The following is a 20,154-nucleotide window of genomic DNA, read 5'->3' on the forward strand; positions in this document are numbered from 1 at the left end:
CCTGCATGGCACAGCCAAAAAATAAGCCCACCTTGCTTGTGTGAAATTCCAAAAGGAGTTGGCTGGAGGAACGATGGAAGTCCTCCCAGACAAAGGGGCTCAATCCTTGCCCTGCACCATCACCATTTTTGGCTGAGGCTGCATGTCTGACCCCCACCCGCCAACCTGGAGCCTGTCTGAGTAGGAACTGCACGCAGACACCTCTTAGGCACTTTTTCTTTATTTCACATGGCCTGTGGGTGTCTCTCGTCCCAGACCTGGCGCTGTGTGTCTGGGTGTTGTGAGAGTGGGCTGAGCCTAAGAGGGGAATCCCCACTTCTGCAGATGCCAGATGCCCAGACTGTCACTGTAGATTTGCAGAGACATACAATCCCAGGCCTTGCCCTCTCCACCCATGAACGGTCCTGAGTTGTGGGCTCCTGTTCTGCCACATGGGGCGGGCAGTGCCAAGGTGGGCTTCTCTGTTCGGGGCACAACAGACCGAGGAGTGACGGCCACATTCGAGTATCCCTGGAATAATGTGAGGTCTGTGGTGCCTGGAGTGGAGTCCGCCTACCATCTTGTGTCCTGGCTCTAGCCAACAGTCTTGATCACCACGGAAGGCTCCACTGTTCCCTTGAATGGGCCAGATAGCCACCAGCCAGGCTGCAGTACGGGGCAGTCAGGGGCCACAAGTGTCCAAACCCCTCATGCAGAGTCCTAGCCCTCAGCCCCCTCAGCTGTCCCTCAGCGTGGGTCTGAGCCTCCGAAGCTTGGCGGCTGTGTGGGTTTGCTCTGAAGACTCACATTCAGGTTATAAGGGAGATGCAGGGCGTTAATATAAAAGTTTGTACATACACATATAAAAAAACAATTTGGTCTTCTGTTAAGGCTGTTACAGTTTAAACTTATGTAAACCACGCACAAAGAAACAGTGACCTTGAAAACGTACAAAAGGGGAGTTGGGAGATGCTGGGCTGCCCACTATGATTCGGTGCTGTGATCGGGTGCCTCCGTGTGACCTGGGGGCTCACAAGGGCGGCCAGGCCTCGGCCGGCCTCTCCCCGCCTGAACTCACTTGGAGCCAGTGCCCACCTCACATCACTCTCGGAGCTTTCCACTCTGGATCTTTCTCAGACCGCTGAATGTTGGCTCTGGAGCTCCGGTGCCCAGCTCGGGGACTGGGCCGTCCTTGGACGTGCGGATGCTGGCAGCTCAGGGCCCTCAGCCATTGGCCTGGCCCGAGGAAGAGGGCAGGCAGTAGGTTGGGGGGTCCGAATACCTCCGCTTGGCCCCAGGCGGCCGGTCATCCTTGTCCAGGGGCTCCTGAGGGCCCTGAGTGGGCAGGTGAGTGCCTGGCGTGATATACACAGAGTGTACCTGGTCTGGGCGGCGGGCCGGTGGCTCTCGGCGCCTCACCGTGGCGGCAGCTTCCTGGGTACCAGGCGCCCGGCCAGGGAGATAGGAGGGCAGGCCAGGTGGAAGCTTGATGTTGGCCGTGGGCATGATCGGGGTCCGCCGGGGGGTCTTCACTCTGACCGTCATGAAGGACGACGGCCTTCGTCGAGGAGGGGCGGCCGCCTCGGGGAGGGGGCTCGGGGTAGGCGCGCCGGGGCAGGGGAGAGCAGGCGCGGGGGGCCCTTTTGAGAGACAGATGGCAGGGTTACTGCAGCTTCATGACCAGCAGATGGACCCTCGCCCGGGGGCCTGCTGGGTGTGGACACGGGAAGGAAAAAAGCAGACGCTACCTTAATACTGACCTTCCGAGGCCCCCCGCCCGGCCCGCTCTTCCAACAGGCTCTCAGTGCTGGCCGATGTCTCTGAGTCCAGGTTCTCCTCGTCGGAGCCCCGAGGGTCCAGCTCTGGCAGCCGGTACGTGATGTCCTCCCTGGGGATGAAGGGGGTCACAGTGTCCAAGGCTGCTCCATGGTGAAGGACTGCCCCGTGGAAAAGTGCCAGGCCAGTAGGGGACAGAGTAGGTTATTCTGCTCCTAGATGGGACTCTCTGCCCCCTAGCATCCCCAACCCAACTCCCAAAGCACACCTCACCCCAGATGCCCCTGGCTCAGTGAAGTTCATGTGAGCAAAGGGTCAGACTGGAGGGAAACCAGGCATCTGTGACTCAGCTAGTGAGGAGTTTCTGTCTCAGGACCTTAGCACATGCTGTTTCTTCTGTCTGGAGTGCCCCAGCCTATTCCTAAGAACAGGATGCCCAGGTGGCCTGGACTACACCCAACCTCCTGGCGTAATTTGTCAACTGCATCTCTGTTTATACTTCCACCCTGACAGGACAATAAATTGGTGGATCACCCTAGCTGAGGCCAACTTTGGTTCAGGCATCATCCCTGTGGCCTCTTCTCTCCCTGTGGACCATGATGGCCAAGTGGGGGGTTTAAACAGTCCTAAGCTGTGTTATAGGACAGCAGTGCCCCATGAGATGGACCCTGGACCACAGGGCTAAGTCTAGCCCATCAACCTCCTAACAGCCAGACCTCTCTAGTGGAGGGGCCAGTGGATGGAGACCAGACAGGACAGCTGAGGGTGGTGAGGGATCAGAGAGATACTTGCTTCTCCTCTTTGATGGACTGGATCCGCTCGATTAGGATCTCCTTCTCCCGATCCTCATCGCCGCCGGCTGCTTCCTCCTCCTGCAGCACCCCCAGCTCCTCCGGGCCACCGCTGTTGCTCCCCCGGGTCTTGGGGTTCTTAATCTGCAAAGAGATGCAGCATATCTGGCCAGCCCCTCTGGGTGGGTGGGAGATCAGTGCTTGCAGATGGGGAGAGGGTGGTATGAGTAGTTCCGGGGGAGATTAGTTCTGACATGGAAGTCTAGGCTTAGTGAGGCTTCTCTGGGGATCATGCGGGGACCCAATGGCCAGTACTTGGCTGATTAGTTGTCTTCAGCACAGGTGATCAGCAGGCAATGAGGTTCCCCCAGCATGCACTTCCGGAGGTTAAGACATGCTCGGCCTATTCTACGAGGACCCTAGGGGCCGAAAGGAAGCCCAGCATGCACCACACCAGGAGACATGTGAGGAGGACGGACCGTAGGTGTACATACCAGGACCCCCTCATAGGGAGACGAAAACCCCAGTTTGAGAGGCCATGGCTGGGGGAGAGATGAAGAGAGGGTGACCACACAGGGCCACGACCAGGGCTTAAGTGCTACATGGCATACAGCCATATCTGACCGTGGGGACGAGGACAGGGTCCTCCCACAGGAGCCCGCGACTGGCCCCTTATCTCCCTATCCAGCCCCCACCCCAAGCCTCTTCTGCTGTGGGTGTTTCCCTGTGGGCGGGGCCTCAATCAGCCAGGGTTGTGGTTGGAGAATGACCAAGAGCCCTCCCAAGTAGGTGACAGGTTTCTCCCCCACTGCTGAGAGGAACAGCCGACCTTGAGGCTGGGCTAGGACGGGTCTTTTGGCCAAGGTGAGGAATCGGCCTCTAACCATGCTGCCACGAGGCCCCAGGTCAGGCTGATTGTGGCCAAGGATGTGTGCTGGAAGTGTGCGCTGGGCAGACAGGTGAGACCCCGCCCACCGCACCCAAACCCCGCCCCTACCAGCTCCGCCCCACCAAAGCCCCGCCCAGTATAGCTCACAGCATTCTGGCGCAGCAGGGAAAGCCTTCGGAAGGCCATGCTCTCAGCAGCCTCCAGCTGGGTGATCTCCTCCATCTTCACTTTGTACCTCCTCATCTGTTCTTTGATCAGCATCTCCACGCACCTGTGGAGAAGACTACTCAGCTACCGCCTGGGATGGGGGCCAGGGATGGCCAATGTGAGGGTCCCACATCTAGGGAGATGCTGGCCCAGGACAGGGGCATGGTGGCTGCGAGCAGGCAGGGCCACAGGCAAGGCTGCAGCTCCCATTGTGGGCCTGGTTCACTCGCCGTGTGATCTCGTGCAGCTCACTCCACCTCTGAGCCTGAATCCCGGTCTTAACACGCCACCTCCTCTGAAGGAGGAGGTAGAGTACCATGGAGGCTGGGCCGTCTACCCCATGGCTGTAGGCAGCTGGCCCCAAGGGCTCTAGAAGTCAGTTGTGACCCAAGACACAGTGGTCAGGGCCAGCCTGGAATGGTTGCTGGCCAGTGGAATGGTCAATACCAGGGCAGGGAGGGCATGGTGGGATGGGATGGACTTAGTTTGGATGGAGAGGCAGTCATGACTCAGGCCTCCTGCTATCATGATCACAGATTAAAAAAAACAAGTACCAAGGAATGTGCTGGAACAGGCTGGAGGAAAATCTGTCAATGCCACATGGCTGTCCACGTAGAGTCGGGCCTCAGTGGGCTCTCCTCTCTGCCTGCCAGCTGCTGTTTATGCCTGGGGGAACTCACGGTCAGGCATAGCCCTCAGGCCTGCCTCATGACACCACCCTGGGTGACAAGTTCTTACTTTACAACTCACCGCCTAAACAGTGTCCTCTTAGTGATGGATGTCTGTTGACGCCCTTGAGTCCTTTATCTTTCATTCATTTTAATTTTTTTGGCCATACTGTGCACCATGTGAGATCCTAGTTTCTTGACCAGGGATCGAACCTGAGCCCCTTGTGTTGGAAGCTTGGAAGTCTTAACCACTGGACTGCCAGGGAAATCCATCCTTCTAAAGAACTTTCTGGGAATTTTGAAGACCATTTGGTGGGAAGAAGGAACCTTAAGACAACTGTTCCTTTTTGCTGCCGGTTCCCACTGCTCCCAGAGGCTGGGAACACCATCTGTCTCTCACCCTGGACTGGGGTGAGGGATTTCTCCCCTGTTTTTGGGTTTTCACCCTCGAAAGAACTCAGGAGTGATGCTCTTGCTGCTGGAGGGGAGATGCTGCCAGGTCTCCTCCAGGGTCTGGACATGTGTCAGCCTCAGGATGCCCCCACCAGGCCCGGCTGCTTCTTGTCCCTTGTCTGTCACAAGAGCCCTGTTCGCCAATCACAGCAGCCAGCGCACATCTGGACTTTGTCAGGAGTTTGGGTTTAGTGTGACTGTGGAAAGTCATGACTTTCTCCATGACTTCAGAAGAAAAGAAGGAAGGGTAGAGAGACCAAATGGAGTCCATGCAGGACCCCAGTGCTCAGGACACCTCCTGGGGTGGTGGCAGTGGTTTGGTTGCCAAGTCGTGTCTGACCCTTTGTGACTCCATGGACTTAGCCCGCCTGGTTCCTCTGTCCATGGGATTTCCCAGGCAAGAACACTGGAGTGGGTTGCCATTTCCTTCTCCAGGGGACCTTCCCCACCCAGGGACTGAAGCTGTGTCTCCTGCATTGCAGGTGGATTCTTTATCCATTGATTCATCAGGGAAGTCCTCCTGGGTGTGTGTGTGTGTGTGTGTGTGTGTGTGTGTGGTTGCACTGTGTCTCAGGTGCAGTACATGGGATCTAGTTCTCTGACCAGGGATCGAACCCCGGCCCCCTGCAATTGTGAGTGTGAAGTCCCCTGGGGTATGTTCTTCTGGGTTTTTCTCTGCGAGCACATTTACATGCTACCAAGGCTAGGCCATCCTAGGATTCTGGAGCGGGCTGTCCTGTTTAGTTGTGGGGTCCCTGGCTGGGTTGCTCTGGGTGTGTGTTGGGGGCGGGGACTGGCCGGTCCTGGCACTCACGTGGTGATTTTGAGGACATCCTTCATGCTGATGAGGGGGTCTGAGTTGTCGGGGCATCGCAGGAGGCAGGGTGCGAAGATGATGGCCAGTGCGCTGGGTGACATGCGGTTCACATCCTCGAGCAGGGCCACCCTGTGTGGCAAGCGGCAGTTAGGGGGTGACTGCGGGGAGACCCTCCAGAGGCTCAGGGGTCACTGTGGGGAAAGTGCCGCTGCAGGTGGGAGGTGAGAAACGTTGGCTTCTGCAGGGCGGAGAAAAAGGTCCACGAAAAAGCTGGACTGCCCGAAATAGGCTCATGCCTTGGCATGGAGCCAGCAGGGCACACCAGCCCAGAGAATGCTATGGCGGGGTTCTCGCCGGGACCCCACCCCCCAGGCAGTGGGCACTTAGGGCACGGGCACTTGCTTGACCAAGTGGAAGATGAGCCGCTCCAGGGAGTTGTGGTTGGCTTCTGGCAGGTGCTCCAGGACGGCGTAGATGGCAGCCAGCTGCTCCTGCTTCTCTGGGAGCTCTAGGAGGGTCCCGGGTGTCAGCGGCCCGCGGCCCCCACCCGATGGGCCCCAGGGCGCCTGGAACCTCCCTCCGTGTAGGGCCCGGGGCAGTGTGTGTGGCAAGGAGGCAGGGCCACAGCGCGGTCCTGGGCCCGGCCAAGGCCTTGTTTTCTCAGCTGGGGAGCTAAGGGTCCCTCCTCCCTGACTGGCCATAGCAGAGGCTCAAGCCTGACCCCTGCCCTCGTCACAGTGGCGGGGACTCACCGACGGCACGGAGGAAGTCGCCATACTGGGCGAAGGTCATGAGGGGCTCGGGCAGCTCCCGCAGCCACTGCTTGAGCACCCCGGTGATGGCGTGGATGGGGAAGTTCTCCAGTTTGACTGCCATGGGGTCTACAGCGTGGGCACACAGGCTGGTGAGTGTGAGGAAGGAGGGTGGGCTGCGCCTGGAGCCCCAGGTGGCGCCCTCCTGCCCTTGACGCTTACCCGTCTACACCCCCTTCCTCCCCCAGCACCCACCGCCCACATGCGTGTCCAGTGGCTCAGTCATGCCTGACTCTTTGCGACCCTGTGGACTGTAGCCCACCAGGCTCCTCTGTCCATGGGGTTTCCCAGGCGAGCATACATGTCATTTCCTTCTCCAGGGCATCTTCCTGACCCAGGGCTTGAACCCGGGTCTCCTGCACGGCAGGCGGGTTCTTTAATGTCGGAGCCACCGGGAAAGCCCCCCCGCCCCCCCCCAGCACCTGCCTGTCTGTAGTGCCTGCCGGAGCTCCCGTGTGCGGTTGGCGGCACCCGACTTGCGGTAGAGGCCCTCGGTGTACAAGCCGTGCATCTCCACGTGTTCCAGAAGCTTCTCCAGCACGAGGGGCACTGAGACCTTGTCGCTGGTCAGGCTGTCCACGCACACGCCAAAGTGGCCCGACTCCGCGCCTGGTTCCATCTGTGATGAGGAGTGAGGATGGGTCAGGCCTGGGCTGGTTGCCTTCCTTGTCATCCCCTGAGCCTCCTCTGTGGCCTCCGTCCCTCCCTGCCCCTCATTTTCCCTTGCAGACCTGCCAGAGGTGCTGGGCGGTGGGGGTCCCTCAAAGGCCGCTGGCAAGGGGTCTCTAAGTGAAGTGCCACGACCCAGTACCGAGGACCCCACCTCCCCTGGTGCAGGGTAGGGGTTTCCCTCCCGCTGGTGGCGGGGAGAGTGGGGCCGGAGTCTGAGATGCACACACAAGCCCGACCCCAGCTTTTGGGGGGCCCCGGGGGCTGACAGGACCAGGGTGTGCTCTGCTGCAGGACCACCCCCCGCCACCAGCTCTGCGCTCCGGTCTGGTGACCAGTCTTGGCCTTGCACCCGGCACACCCTTTCCTCCACATCTCTCAGGACGGCCTTCCTTGGGTGTTCTGCCAAGTCCCCAGCCTTGGTGGGCTCACCTTCCTCCCGCACTTGAAGGAGCAGGTCTGGATCTTGTGCACACACTTCTTGTGGCAGGTGGTCTTGCACACTAGGGAGGTCATGGAGGGGGTGGCGGGAGAGGGGTGGTCACCAGCAGTGCCTCAGGGACTCGGGGTCCCGCAGCTGCCTGTCCCGGTGTCTCAGGACAGTGACAACCACCTGGGCATTTACTATGGATGTGAGGTGGCAGGCTGCTCCTCACATGGGCCGAGGGGAGAAGAAATTACCCTGGTCTGGAAGGAAAGCCAGCCCTGACTGGTTCTGGTAGGAAAGCAGACGCCCTAGAGGCCTGTCTGACCTGGCCTGGGCTTCCAGGGGATGAGTGGGTTCCCACCCAGGCTTGGTCACCCCCTGGCTGCCCGACTGGGGGCCAGCTGGGTCATTCTGGGCTGCGCTTGTCTCTCAGGGTCCCTTGGGGACTGACTGGCCTTGCCTGGCACATGAGGAGGGGCTGGCAGTGAGGGCAACAAGAACAGATAGGGGCCAGGGGGACTTGGCTGTGGAGTTGGGGGAGGCCTTGGCGTCAGCTGAGGACAGACCTCTGGCCCAGCATGACAGTAGCGGTGGGGTAGGAGTGGGTGAGGTGGGCCCACTGCCCCGTGGTGAGGGGCACTGTTCTTTTTTTCTATGTATTTGTTTTTGGCCACATCCTGTGGTATGTGGAACTGCCCTGACCAGGGATCAAACCTGTGCCCCCTGCGTGGGAAAGGCGGAGTCTTAACCACTGGGCCACCAGGAAGTCCAGGGGCAGTGTTCTGAAAAGACTGGTCCTGTAGCTGGGGTGAAGGCCCCAGGTGCCCAGTGAGGGGCTGGGGATGCAGTCGGGCCGGGGGCCAGAGGGTGTGGGCTGGGCGTCCGGGGACCTGGGGGTGGGTCAGGGGGTACGGGGGTCGGGGGTTGGGGCGGCGCACTCACCGCTGCAGAGCAGGGCCTTGTCCATAAGCCAGATGTAGGACAGGCACTGCTCACAGGACTGGGGGATGCTCACTTGGTAGCTGACGAACACGTGCCCGTTGTGCTGCAGCACCTGGGGTGGCGGGGGGGGGGGGCTGAGCGGGCAGGCGTACCCCTGCAGGGCCACCGGGGGCCCCTTGGGGGAGCGCCTCCCGGGGCATCTCAGTGTGGGGATCCCTTAGGGCGGGGTGGGGAAACACATGCTTCCCTGAGTGTGCGCGCACACGAGAACACACATACTCACAGCGCGTTCCTGCTTCCGCTTTTTCTTCTGAGCTTTGCTCTGCTGTGAGAGAGCAGAAAGGCCAGGTCTGTGTGGGGCCCCCTGGGGATACCCCTCCCCAAAGCGACGTGCCGGCACAGGGGCCCTCCCGCACCCGGAGCGGCCGCCCCCACCTTGGGAGGCTCGAAGTCATTCTTGGTGTACCCGCGGGTGAACTCGTCCAGCAGTGACTGGAAGAGGTTGAGGACCAGGTTGGTGTCCTTCTCGCCGCGCTCGGCTGCCAGATTGCTCACGACGATCTGGTAGTTCTCCATGAGGTCTTTGTAGCCCACGTGGATCTTCCCGTTCTGTGGGAATCCAGGGTGTGACCCTCCCGTAGGACAGACAGACGGCAGTGCCCGGGCTGGGGAGGGGGTGGGGGTTGCCTCGGGGCCCCTCCCCGGGGCTGGGGTTCCACACACCGGGACGGAGTACATGGTCTTGAGATTGCTTCGGAACTTCTCGGTGGCTTCGATGAATAAGCTTTCAGTGGGAGTCTTCTGGGAACGCAGGTCATTCACCTGGAGAGGGAAGGAGAGACCCGCTGATCCCGTGTTGCCTGGAGCCAGGCATCTGGGTGGTCACCGCTCTGCCCTGTCCCAGGTCCTTCCCTGGCTCCTCTGGGAACCATTCGGGCTCTCCTGACAACACTGGCCTCTCTGGGATCACTTACTGTGGGTGTCAAGCAGCAATCCTGGCCTCCCTCGATAGGTGCTGGGAACCAAAACCATCTGCAGATGTTACCAAGTGTCCCCTAGGGGCAGACTCAGCCCTGGCTGAGAAACCCTGGTTTAACGGGGCCCTTCCTGCTGCCCAGCACAGGCACTTACTCCTGGCCACTCCTCAGGACTGGGGCTGCCTCACATAGCCCGATTGTTTCAAGATGCCTCCCCCTTTGAAGGGTGTCTTAACCCTTTATTGTTCCTGTCAACCTGATGTCTTCCTCCGAAGCTCTCAAATGCTGCTCTGTTGGCTATGGGGCTGCCTGAGACTGAGGTGTGAACACACCCGATTTCTTTACCTTTACTGCACACATGTGTACTAAGTCAAGTCAGTTGTGACCCCGTGGACTGTAGCCCATCAGGCTCCTCCGTCCATGGGATTCTCTAGGCAAGAATACTGGAATGGGTTGCCATGCCCTCTTCCAGGGGATCTTCCTGACTCAAGGATCCAGCCCTCATCTCTTACACCTCCTGCATTGGCAGGTGGGCTCTTTACCACTTTTCCACCTCGGAAGCCCCTCTAGTACACACAATAAGTGCTCAATCATCACCTTGCACTGAATGCATCTTGTAAAAATTTTTTTTAATTAATTAATTTGCCTGAGCTGGGTCTTGGGTCTTCCTAGGTGGCTCAGTGGTAAAGAATCCACCTGCAATTTAGGAAATGTAAGAGAATTGGCTTGGATCCCTGAGTCGGGAAGATCCCTGGGAGAAGGAAATGGCTACCTACTCTTGCCTGGAAATTCCACTGACAGAGGTTGGTGGGTTACTCTCCATGGGGTCGCAGAGTCGGACACGACCGAGCAGGCATGCAAGCTGGCTTTCATTGTGGTTTGTGGGATCTGGCTCCCTGAGCAGGGATTGGACCTGGGCCCCCTGCACTGGGAGCTCAGTGTCTTAACGGCTGGACCACCAGGGAAGTCCCCAAAAGTGTTCTAAATAAAGTAATTTGTTCACAAGCAACTGCAGCTGCGTGGTAGGGCGAGGAAGGGCCACAGGACCTAGGAACAGCCTGGCGGCACTCGGTGTATGTCTGGTATTCTGCTTAGAAGGTTATTCGGGACACCAGTGCTTCCTCACGTGGAGAAAGCAGGAAACTGCCCCCAAGGGGCGCTGTGAGACAGCACACCAAGTGTCTTCATTCGGCAGATGTCAAACTTCCTGGGCAGGAGCTGCAGAATAAAACGCATCTGCCGGGCGCGCAACCCACGTGTGCATGCGCCTGTGTACTCTGGACGATTTCAGTGGGTGAAGGGTGGGGCTGCGTCCCAGAATCAGATGCTTCATTCTGTGCAGTCCTTGTAATAAGACACACATTTGCCGGCATGTCAGTATGGGCACAGAACAGGATGACTGCAGGCTACAAGTGATCTCACGGGAATCCTAGCTGGGTTTTGCAGAAAACCAGCAGATGCCAAACACAGACAGAAGCATGTGATTTCCAGAAGCTTCTGTGTGTTGGAACCATGGACCTGGCCTTTCTGTTCCCATATGGTAAGAGCTTTGGTGTAACGGTTCAGAAAACTACCAAGTGGGAATGGCCCCCCAGGGAGGTCTGGAGCCACTCTGCGTGGGACCCCTGCCCCCAGCGTTCCCGGCCCAGGGCCCCGACCGCCCACCTTGTTGAGCAGGAATTCATCCAGGTACTTGAGCTCGTTGGCGTTGGTGATCTTGCGGAACACGGACTCTCGCCACTTCTCCGACACCGTGATTTTGCCAATCTTGAGGTTTCGGTTCTTTTTCCCTTTGCCTCCCGGCTCCTTGGGGTGCTTCTCACCTGTGGCATGACGGTGCTGGTGGCTGGAGGGGACTGGAGGGGTGGGGAAGGGGGCAGGAGAGGCTGGTAAGCGTGGTGGGTTTCTGAGGAGGACGTGGGTCGGCCTCGGGGGTGCAGTCACCAGCATGGGGAACTAGGGCCCCGCGCCCCGCACACTGGGTTCTGTGGCCAGAAAGTGCCTCTGGGGATCGGGACCAGCCCTGAAACCGTGTGACCAGGACTCAGCCCACAGCTGACTCAGGTCCCCACCTGGGACGACCCTCAGTGGACCCAGGGGCTCTGCTCTCCATCTCTGAATCTGGAATGACCAACCTTCTAGATTCTTCTTCGTGGTGGCGGCTTCCTGGATGGCTTGCCCGGGTATGGCGCTCTCTGTCTCTTCTCCACCCTCTGGGCTGAATTTCTTATCCTTGTTCTTGTGAAGGAAAAGTCTCTTAAACGTGGATCTATAGGAGAAAACAGGGGGCTCTGCTTAAGTCTCAGGAAGTGAAGGCAGATTTGAGGCCAGAGGAAGGGTCAACCTGCTGTTAATGAGGAATAGCCCTTTCACTGGCTACCACTGGCAGGTAATCCCATTAAAAATAAGGTTGGAAAAAAAATTAATAAAAATAAGGTTGGTTTGTGTGAACTGACAGGGAAGTTGGGTGGAAGACTGAGATAGTGAGCAGATGTCACAGTGTCACCCTATTTTCATATGTAAAGAAAAGTGGGGACTTCCCTGGTGAGCTAGTGATTAAGAATCTGCCTTTAGGTGCAGGGAATGTGGGTTCTATCCCTGGGTGGGGAACCAAGATCCTGCGTGCCTCAGGGCAGCTGAGCCCACTCACTCTAGCTACTGAGCCCTCATGCTCTGGAGCCCTTAAGCCACAACTAGGGAAGGTCATGTGCCACAGCAAAGAGCCTGCACAGCAAAAGAGAGAAAAAAACCCTCCCTTTCTTCCCTCACCCAAGATAATTCTATGGGCACAAGGGTTTTACTGGGGGGGGGGGGGGGGGCTCAAAGAATAAACCCAAAATCATATACTATGGATACTGGATATATGATGGGGTGAATGATGACCACCTGCCAAAAATTTGTTCATGTGCTAACCCTCAGGGCCTATGAGCATGACCTTATCTGGGAAAAGGGTCTTTACAGATATGACTAAATGCTATGGACTGAATGTGTCCTCCTAAATCTGTATGAAAATGAAAGTGAAGTCACTCAGTCATGTCTGACTCTATGCAACCCTGTGGACTGTAGCCTACCAGGCTCCTCCATCCATAGGATTCTCCAGGCAAGAATACTGGAGTAGGTAGCCATTTCCTTCTCCAATCTGTATACTGAAGCCTAACTCCCAGTGTGATGGTGTTAGGGATGGTGTGATAGTTTGGGAGGTAATTAGGTCACAAGGGTGGGTCCCTCATGAATGGGATTAGTGCCCTTTTAAGAGACCCCAGAGAGCTCCCTTGCCACTTCCTCCATGTGAGGATGCTGTGAGAAGGCCTCTCTGAACCAGATACCAAATCTGCTGGCACCTTGATCTTGGACTTCCAGCCTTCAGCTCAGTCTGTGGTGTTTTTTTACAGCGGCCTGCATGGACTAAGACACTGAACAAAGGATCTTAAGATTCTGAGTCATTCTGGATTACCCATGTGGGCTCTGAAGCCAGTAACAAGTTGTCTTCATAAGAGACAGAAAGGGACTTCCCTGGTGGCTCAGTGGTAAAGAATCTCCCTTCTAATGCAGGGGACGCAGGTTCGATCCCTGGTTGGGGAACTAAGATTCCACATGCCTCATGAAAACTAAGCCCATGCACTCTAACTACTGAGCCTGCACATAGCAACCAAGACCCAGAGTAGCCAGAAAAGAGAAGAAACAGGGGACAGGAGAAGAATGTCATGTGAAGATGGAGGCTGAGAGTGGGGGAGGGGGTGCAGCCACAAGCCAAGGAGTGCCTGCAGCCCCCAGAATCTGGAAGAGGCAAGGAGGGGTCCCTCTTTGAGATTCTCTGGAGGGACACATGGCCCTGCCCACACCCTGATTTCACACTTCTGGCCTCCAGAAACACGAGAGTAAATTCCTATTGTCTGAAGTTGCCCTGTTTGCAGCACTTTGTTTTGGCGGTGGGGGTCTCCCCAGAGTGGGGGGGCTCTCTCTTCCCACTGCAGTCCACTCCTCGCTATCCTCAGGCTTCCATTCAGTGTTTGGATCAAGGCTCCCCTGTCCCAGAGCCCCACCCCTCTGCTCTCTGAACCAGCTACATCTCCGTGGCAGGGACTTTTTGGGGATAAAGCTGCGACCCAGACTTTGTGATTCAAAGACCTGGAGGGTTCCCTGACGTGGGGATCGGGGTGCTGGGAGCTGGTAATGATTCCGTTCGTGCGTGCTGAATCGCTCTGGTCATGTCCCACTCTGCGACTCTATGGACTGTAGCCCACCAGGTTCCTCTGCCCATGGGATTCTCGAGGCAAGAATATTGGAGTGGGTTGCCACGCCCTCCTCCACGGGATCTTCCCGACCCAGGGACTGAGTCTGAGTCTCTTATGTCTCCTGAACTAGCAGGGGGGTTCTTTACCACTGGTGCAACCTGGGAAGCCCGGTAATGATTCCACAAATGGCCAAAGCGATGCTGCCTGTGGCCTCAGCGGAGGTGACCCACGCTGGCTCCAGGCTTCACTGGGAATCATTTCATCCTGATGCTGCAACAATCTGTGTCCCATGTGGTCTCTCTTTATGGAAATGCTAAGCAAATGCCCCCCAACTGCGCTTCCTTTTCTTTTTTTTCTAGTTCTACCAGTTTATAGCTACCAACCCATCTCCCTCCACCTCGTGCACACATGCTCAGTGATGTAACCCCATGGGCTGCAGCCCGCCAGGCTCCTCTGTCCATGGCCTTTTCCAGGCAAGAATACTGGAGTGGGTTGCCACTTCCTTCTCCAGGCCAACTGCGCTTCCTAAGTGCAACTGGCTTATGGGAATCCCCTGGCAGCCCACTGGTGAGGACTCGGCACCTTCACTGCTGAGGGGTCAGAGTCAATCCCTGGTCAGCGCACTAGGAGCCCGCACACCGAGTGGCCAAAAAAAGCAGCAGCAGCAAGAGTGGGATTGGCTTAGGAGATTAGACTGCTCTGGGACCGAAGGCCCTGGATACCCTGGGTGTACCCAAGCCCACCCCCAAAGCCTACACCTACTTAGAATCGGCAGAGCCTGGGGACAGGCTGGCGTCTGTCCCTGAGGCTGCGTCGGCTGACTTCTTCTTCTGGATGGCCAGCTTCTTTGTGATGGGCTCCCCATCTGTTTCGGCAGAAGGCTGTAGGGGAGCGGGGTTGGGTGAGCAGAGGCAGGCGGCCTTGCTAGAGGGAAAGCAGGGATTCTCCCCGCGCCGCCGCGCCTTCTATCCACCGTTGGCTTCTGGTGGTACCAGGGCAGCTGAGATGGAAGTGGGCTCGAACCCTCAGGGGTAGGAACCGCTGCCTGAAGCTTTACCTGAGTCTTGGTCTGGGATGGGGACAGGAGGAGCTTGGAGACGTCACTCGTGGAAAAGGAAACGCGCCTCTCCCTGTGAGATCACAGAAACGTGGCTTTTACTGACAAGGGTGAGCAGGAGACATTTGGGGTTGCCAGGACTGGGGGAGGGGTGGTGCTCCTGCATCTGGTAGGGGGAAACCGGGGATGCTGCTCTGTACCTCACAGTGTTCGGGATGGCCCCCACCACAGAGATGGAGCCAGCCCCAGAGGCCTGTCATACGGAGGCCAAGAAAGCCTGTCCTAGCAGTTTGTCTTTCTCCACCTCTTCTTTCCTTTGGAGAAGCTAGCCTCTGCGACAAGGGGCTGGGTCTTGGAGTCACTGATATTTAGCTTACTAGGGGTCCAGGGTCTACAGTTTTTTCCAGGAGCCACATATCGACGTGAAAGTTGGACCATAAAGAACGCTGGCACTGAAGAATGGATGCTTTTAACTGTGGTGTTCAAGAAGACTTCTGAGAGTCCCTTGGACAGCAAGGAGATCAAACCTGTTAATCTTAAAGGAAATCAACCTTGGATATTCACTGGAAGGACTGATACTGAAGCTCCAATACTTTGGCCACGTGATGTGAAGAGTCAAAGCATTGAAAAAGACCCTGATGCTGGGAAAGACTGAGGGCAGGAGGAGAAGGGGGCGACAGAGGATGAGATGGTTGGACGGCATCACTGACTCAATGGACATGAGTTCGAGCAAACTCTGGGAGATGGTGAAGGACAGGGAAGCCTGGTGAGGTGTAGTCCATGGGGCCATGAAGAATCGGCCACAACTTAACAAATGAACAAGAAGAAGGGGTCCAGGTGTGTCGAGAGCTCCTCCTTCAACCTCTACATGTATGTGCGCAATCACCCCCACCCGTTGATGAGGAAACTGAGGTCCAGGCAGGCTGGAGGGGGAACCTAAACCTGAGGCCCACCCGCCCCCCCACAAGGCTGCAGGCTCCCTGTGTGAGTAGGGATCATTCGGGCAGGGGCTTCGTCTTTCCCAATCTTCCCTCGGGTGCCCTGCTTCCCTGGGGCTGCTGCCCACCCGGTGTCGGCTCTCGGGCACAGAACCGCACGTGTTTCTGAGATGCATGATGCTGGGCACGGCTGTGCAGCCACCCCCCTCCCCCAGCAGCCCCAGCCCTCGCTCGGACAAAGGTGGGTGCAGGCTTACTCTGTGGGCGTGAGGGTGGCCCCCACGGCCCGGTGCCGCTCACTGAGGTCCAGGGACTGACTCAGCATGGAGCTGCTGCCCGCGGTCATCAGCTTCTTGCCCCGCCACATCTCCACGGCGTTGGCCAGCCGCTCAGTGTCAGGATCCCGGTACCGTTGAATCTGCGTGGAGCCTCCAGGACTGCTGGGCCTTTCCTGGGCCCTGGGGCTGATCCCTGGCTTGCTCTTGTCCTTGGGGGTCTCTGGGCTGGCACTGGGTCCCGGCACGGCGACCCTGCTGTCCAGGGCCAGGCTGGTGGGTCGTTCCTCGTGGCCGGGCCTGGGGCTCCCGGCCTGGGCTTCTCCCGAGTCCGGGCTGCTTGGCATGGCCTGTGGGGGCACATGAGGCTGCTTCTTGGGGGCCGCCATCTCCATCTCAGTCCTGGCATCCGAAGGGCTTTCATCTTCCCTGCCCTCCTTTCTGTCTTCTGGGAGGCTCTCCTCTGACCCTGGGACAGCCTTTCCAGAAAGTTCTCTGAGGGTGAGCTCGTCCTTGCAGGACTGGATGTGCTTGTTCTGGAGCTTCACGTGCTCCAGCCCCCGCTGTCGCCGTGATTCACGCTTCTCCCGGCTGCGGGGCACTTTCTCGCGACCTTCAGCTGTGTGTTTCTGGGTTGGGGGCGCCTTCTCCACACTCGGGACCTCCTTCTCAGGTTGGCAGCTCTCGGCTGGGGGAGCCCCATCGCTGGGCCATACCTCGGACTCTAGGTCCAAAGGCTCACCCTCCGTGGAGGGTTCTAGGCCCTGCTCAGGTTCTGGCCCAGCTACCTGGGCCAGCTCGGCCTCGGTGGTTTCCTCCTTCGCGGCTTGCTCAGCTTCCCTCTCCTTCTCTTCAGCCTTCTTCTTCTCCTCCACCATCTGGCTGAAGCTGGTGGGGTGGGGGAGGAAAGGAGGTGGGTTCAGGAGCAAATCCACCCAGGGCATTGGGGAGCCCTGTTCCACCTGCAGGTACAGGGTTGGGGGGCCAGGCTCCCCCTCTGCCAAGGGGTGAGACCCTGGCCCCCAGAGATGCTTTGGGAAAGGTGGGCCCATCCTCAGTCAGCAAAGGGGGAGACAGGGAATAGCCTCATATTGTCATAGGCACTGCTGCCTAATGGGTTCAGTGAAAAAAGTGAGAAGTGCTGGTTGCTCAGTCGGGTCCAACTCTGGACTGTACTCCATGGACTGTAGCCTGCCAGGCTCCTCTGTCCGTGGGATTCTCCAGGCAAGAATACTGGAGTGGGTAGTCATTTCTTTCTCTAGGGTATCTTCCTGACCCAGGGATCGAACCTGGGTCTCCTGCACTGCAGGAACTCTTTACCGTCTGAGCCATCAGGGTCAGAGAGAACTTCACTAGGTTTGTTGCAGGAGGGATCTGTTCAGAACTCTCTGAATTCCTCTGGGGTTCCTGGCCGGGTGGATTCCCCGTGAGTGACAAGGAGGCCCCCTGAGGGTTGGTCCCGGTAGCCTGAACCCTCTGAGTCCCGGTGTTCTGCTCAGTGGCTGGGGGTGGGCAGGTGCAGTGGGCGGTGGCGGGGGCGGGGGGGTCCTCTGGCAGAGACTGAGTGCCACCAATGGTGACCTGGGGTTGCCATAGGTGCCACCTACCAGCCCTGGAGTGTCTCTCTGGGGCCCAGTGTGCCTAGACTGGCTAGACGCCTGCCAGCCCCTCCTCGGCCTCCCTGCATCCAGACAGGGACATCCTGACAGCTCTGCCGGCCAGGTGCTATCTCAGGTAGCGCTTGAGTGTTGAGTGGGTGGAATGTTCTGGGGGGTTGGGGGGGGGTGCTCGGTCCCATTCTGCTCACCTCTTGCGCTGCAGGTGCCCCCGGCAGAGGCTCTGGAGGCGGATGATGCTCTGTCTCTGGCGCCGGTAGGCTGCCCGCTGCCGGTAGCCCCTCCACGCGGCCTGGAGGAACACGGCCGCCTGCGTCCTCTCCAGTGCCCGGCGGACGCGGTAGGACCGCCAGCAGGCCTGAGAGCGGAGGGGGCGTTCAGGGGCTGGGTGCGCGTGACCCCAGCCACCCTCACGCCCCGCCCCGCGGGCCCCCCGGGCACCTGGATGATGATGGCCGCCCGCCGCGTCTGCAGGAAGTGCCTGCGCTCCAGCACCATCCGGAACCAGCTCTGCAGCAGCAGGATCTTTCGCACGACCTCTCGGTGCAGTGTCTCCTGCAGGGCCTGCCGCTCAGTCTCCTTCAGGAAGACCTGGGGCGGGCAGAGGACGGGTCAGCGAGGCCTCGAGCACCCCTGTCCTCAGGTCTGCTCAGCCCACCTGGCAGTGAGCGAGGCCGAGCTGGTGTACTGACTACTGACCTGACCAAGAGGAGCTTTTAAAAAAAAATACACGTTGAGATAGAATTCCCATAACATAAAATGAACCATTTAAAGTGAATAACTTGGTGGCACTTAGTACTTTCATGATATCGTGCAGCTGTCACCTGCATCCGGCTATGAAACATGTCATCACTCCCAAGGGAAACTCTGTATCTGTTAGTAGTCACTTCCTAATCCCCCTCCCTCAGGCCCTGGCAACCCCTAATCTGCTGTGTCTTATTTTTAAAATTTTTTGGGGGGGGGTCACATCACATAGCATGTTGGATCTTAGTCCCCGAACCAGGATTGAACCTGCATCCCTGGCATTGGAAGTGCAGAGTCGTAACCACTGGACCACCAGGGAAGCCCCAGCTTTCCGTTTTTATCAATTTACCTGTTCTGGATGTTTCATATAAACTGGATCATACACTATAGGACCTTTCGTGCCTGGCTTCTTCCACTCAGTGTTAACATTTTCAAGGTTCATCCATGTAAGCGTGTATCAGAACTGAGTAAGATTCCACTATGTGAATGGCCCACGTTTTATTTATCCATCATCTGTTCATGGACACAGGGGCTATTTCTACCCTTTGGCAGTTGTGACTAGAATGTGCTGCTATGAATGTACACGTACTAGGATTCATTTGCACATGTTTTCAGTTCTTTTGGGTTTATATCTAGGAGGGGAACTGCTGGGTCAGGTGCTAACTCTACACGATTAACTTGCTGGGGAGCTGTGCGCCATTACAAAGGTTTCTGACCAGTCCCTTGGACACCCTGGTATGATGGCTCCTAGCCTACAAATGAGAAACTGAGAAACTGATGCTTGAGCCCCACACTCTGTCCCTCTGGTTTCCGGGAAGAAATAACGTGCTGCACCCCAAGAAACGTACTTCCTCAGCAGAGCCCTCATTATCCAGGGAATGGTGTGGGCTGTGAGAGGACCCCATGTGGAGTGGAAGACATGGGTACAAGGGCCCTCCGAGGGCTGCAATTGCTGACCTTGGTCTTGCCGATCTGGTAGCTCCTCTTGTCTATGTCCATCTTCTCCAGCAGGGCAGAGATGACCTCCCTGCAGGGCTGGGCATTCTTAGGGAGAAGCACCTGGAACTGCTCCGTGAAATCCTGGGTGATTTTGTGTAAGAAAGGAGAATCTATGTGAGGGTTTCTGCCACCAGAGAGAGCACGGCTCTAGCAACTCCCTGGGCAAGTCATTTCCGAAGCCAAAACTTGGATTGATGTGAATAGTGTTGACAAAACTAAGGTCTGGGACTTTCTGAAATAGTCTGAAGCTTAAGAAAGACTGTCGCAGACACAGAGCACTGGATCTTTCAGTCGGTGGGAGAGTGATCATCACGAGGACCTGCTGGGTGCTGGCGTTGTTGGTGGAGAGCCAGAAGATGAAGTTGACCTTGGGGGGCTCACAGTCTGTGATTCATTAGAGGGCTGAACCGTAGCTGCAGGTATGCCTTTTTTTCACTGCATGGCATGTGGGATCTAAGTTTCCTGACCAGGGGTTGAATCTGCATCCCCTGCAGTAGAAGAGCAGCATCCTAACTACTGGACCACTGGGAAAATTCCCAAGTTATGCCCCCTGACCTTTTTTTGGCTATGCTGTGCCATGAGATGCTATGTCCCCAATCAGGGATCAACCCTGTGCCCCCTGCATTGGGAGCATGGAGTCTTCTGGACCATCAGAGAAGTCCTGGTATGCCCTTCTTAAGCAAACAAGTAAACAGTTATCCTGAATTTTTAATAGCCAATCATGAGTGAAACACACCAGCATTTTCTCCCTTTTTGGTAATGTGCCTTTCCTGCTTATGCAGATCAGAAAGATGATATTCCCATCTCTGTGGATGAGAAGGGGAGGCATGCCACAATGCAGCCACATACCTGAGGCCATGCAGGTAACCATGGAATGGGGATC

At 57.4% G+C, this 20,154-nt stretch overlaps 1 protein-coding gene across 12 annotated transcripts in view; it reads right to left on the bottom strand.

Annotated features, from left to right (window-relative positions):
• Positions 1–212: 212 nt before the first annotated feature.
• Positions 213–20,154, bottom strand: part of MYO9B (myosin IXB) — a 108,937-nt gene continuing 88,995 nt past the window's right edge. For 5 of the 12 annotated variants that reach the window (XM_065917482.1, XM_065917477.1, XM_065917481.1 and 2 more), the window contains 22 exons: positions 19,230–19,352; positions 17,970–18,119; positions 17,720–17,886; positions 15,895–16,800; positions 14,700–14,772; positions 14,405–14,523; positions 11,543–11,676; positions 11,073–11,263; positions 9,154–9,252; positions 8,866–9,039; positions 8,714–8,755; positions 8,431–8,542; positions 7,494–7,564; positions 6,819–7,011; positions 6,333–6,461; positions 5,983–6,088; positions 5,578–5,709; positions 3,583–3,706; positions 3,041–3,088; positions 2,548–2,690; positions 1,740–1,867; positions 213–1,619 (listed from right to left, as the gene is read on the bottom strand). In XM_065917482.1, coding sequence (XP_065773554.1) covers positions 1,204–1,619; positions 1,740–1,867; positions 2,548–2,690; positions 3,041–3,088; positions 3,583–3,706; positions 5,578–5,709; positions 5,983–6,088; positions 6,333–6,461; positions 6,819–7,011; positions 7,494–7,564; positions 8,431–8,542; positions 8,714–8,755; positions 8,866–9,039; positions 9,154–9,252; positions 11,073–11,263; positions 11,543–11,676; positions 14,405–14,523; positions 14,700–14,772; positions 15,895–16,800; positions 17,720–17,886; positions 17,970–18,119; positions 19,230–19,352 — 3,780 coding nt within the window. In that variant the 3' untranslated portion in view covers positions 213–1,203. Of the gene's footprint in view, positions 1,620–1,727; positions 1,868–2,543; positions 2,691–3,040; positions 3,089–3,582; positions 3,707–5,577; positions 5,710–5,982; positions 6,089–6,332; positions 6,462–6,818; positions 7,012–7,493; positions 7,565–8,430; positions 8,543–8,713; positions 8,756–8,865; positions 9,040–9,153; positions 9,253–11,072; positions 11,264–11,542; positions 11,677–14,404; positions 14,524–14,699; positions 14,773–15,894; positions 16,801–17,719; positions 17,887–17,969; positions 18,120–19,229; positions 19,353–20,154 lie in introns of all 12 variants that reach the window. The other 7 variants (XM_065917483.1, XM_065917476.1, XM_065917487.1 and 4 more) reach the window with 5 other exon arrangements.

This window comes from Muntiacus reevesi, chromosome 1 (genome assembly GCF_963930625.1).
Source record: "Muntiacus reevesi chromosome 1, mMunRee1.1, whole genome shotgun sequence".
NCBI classification, from domain to species: Eukaryota; Metazoa; Chordata; class Mammalia; order Artiodactyla; family Cervidae; genus Muntiacus; species Muntiacus reevesi.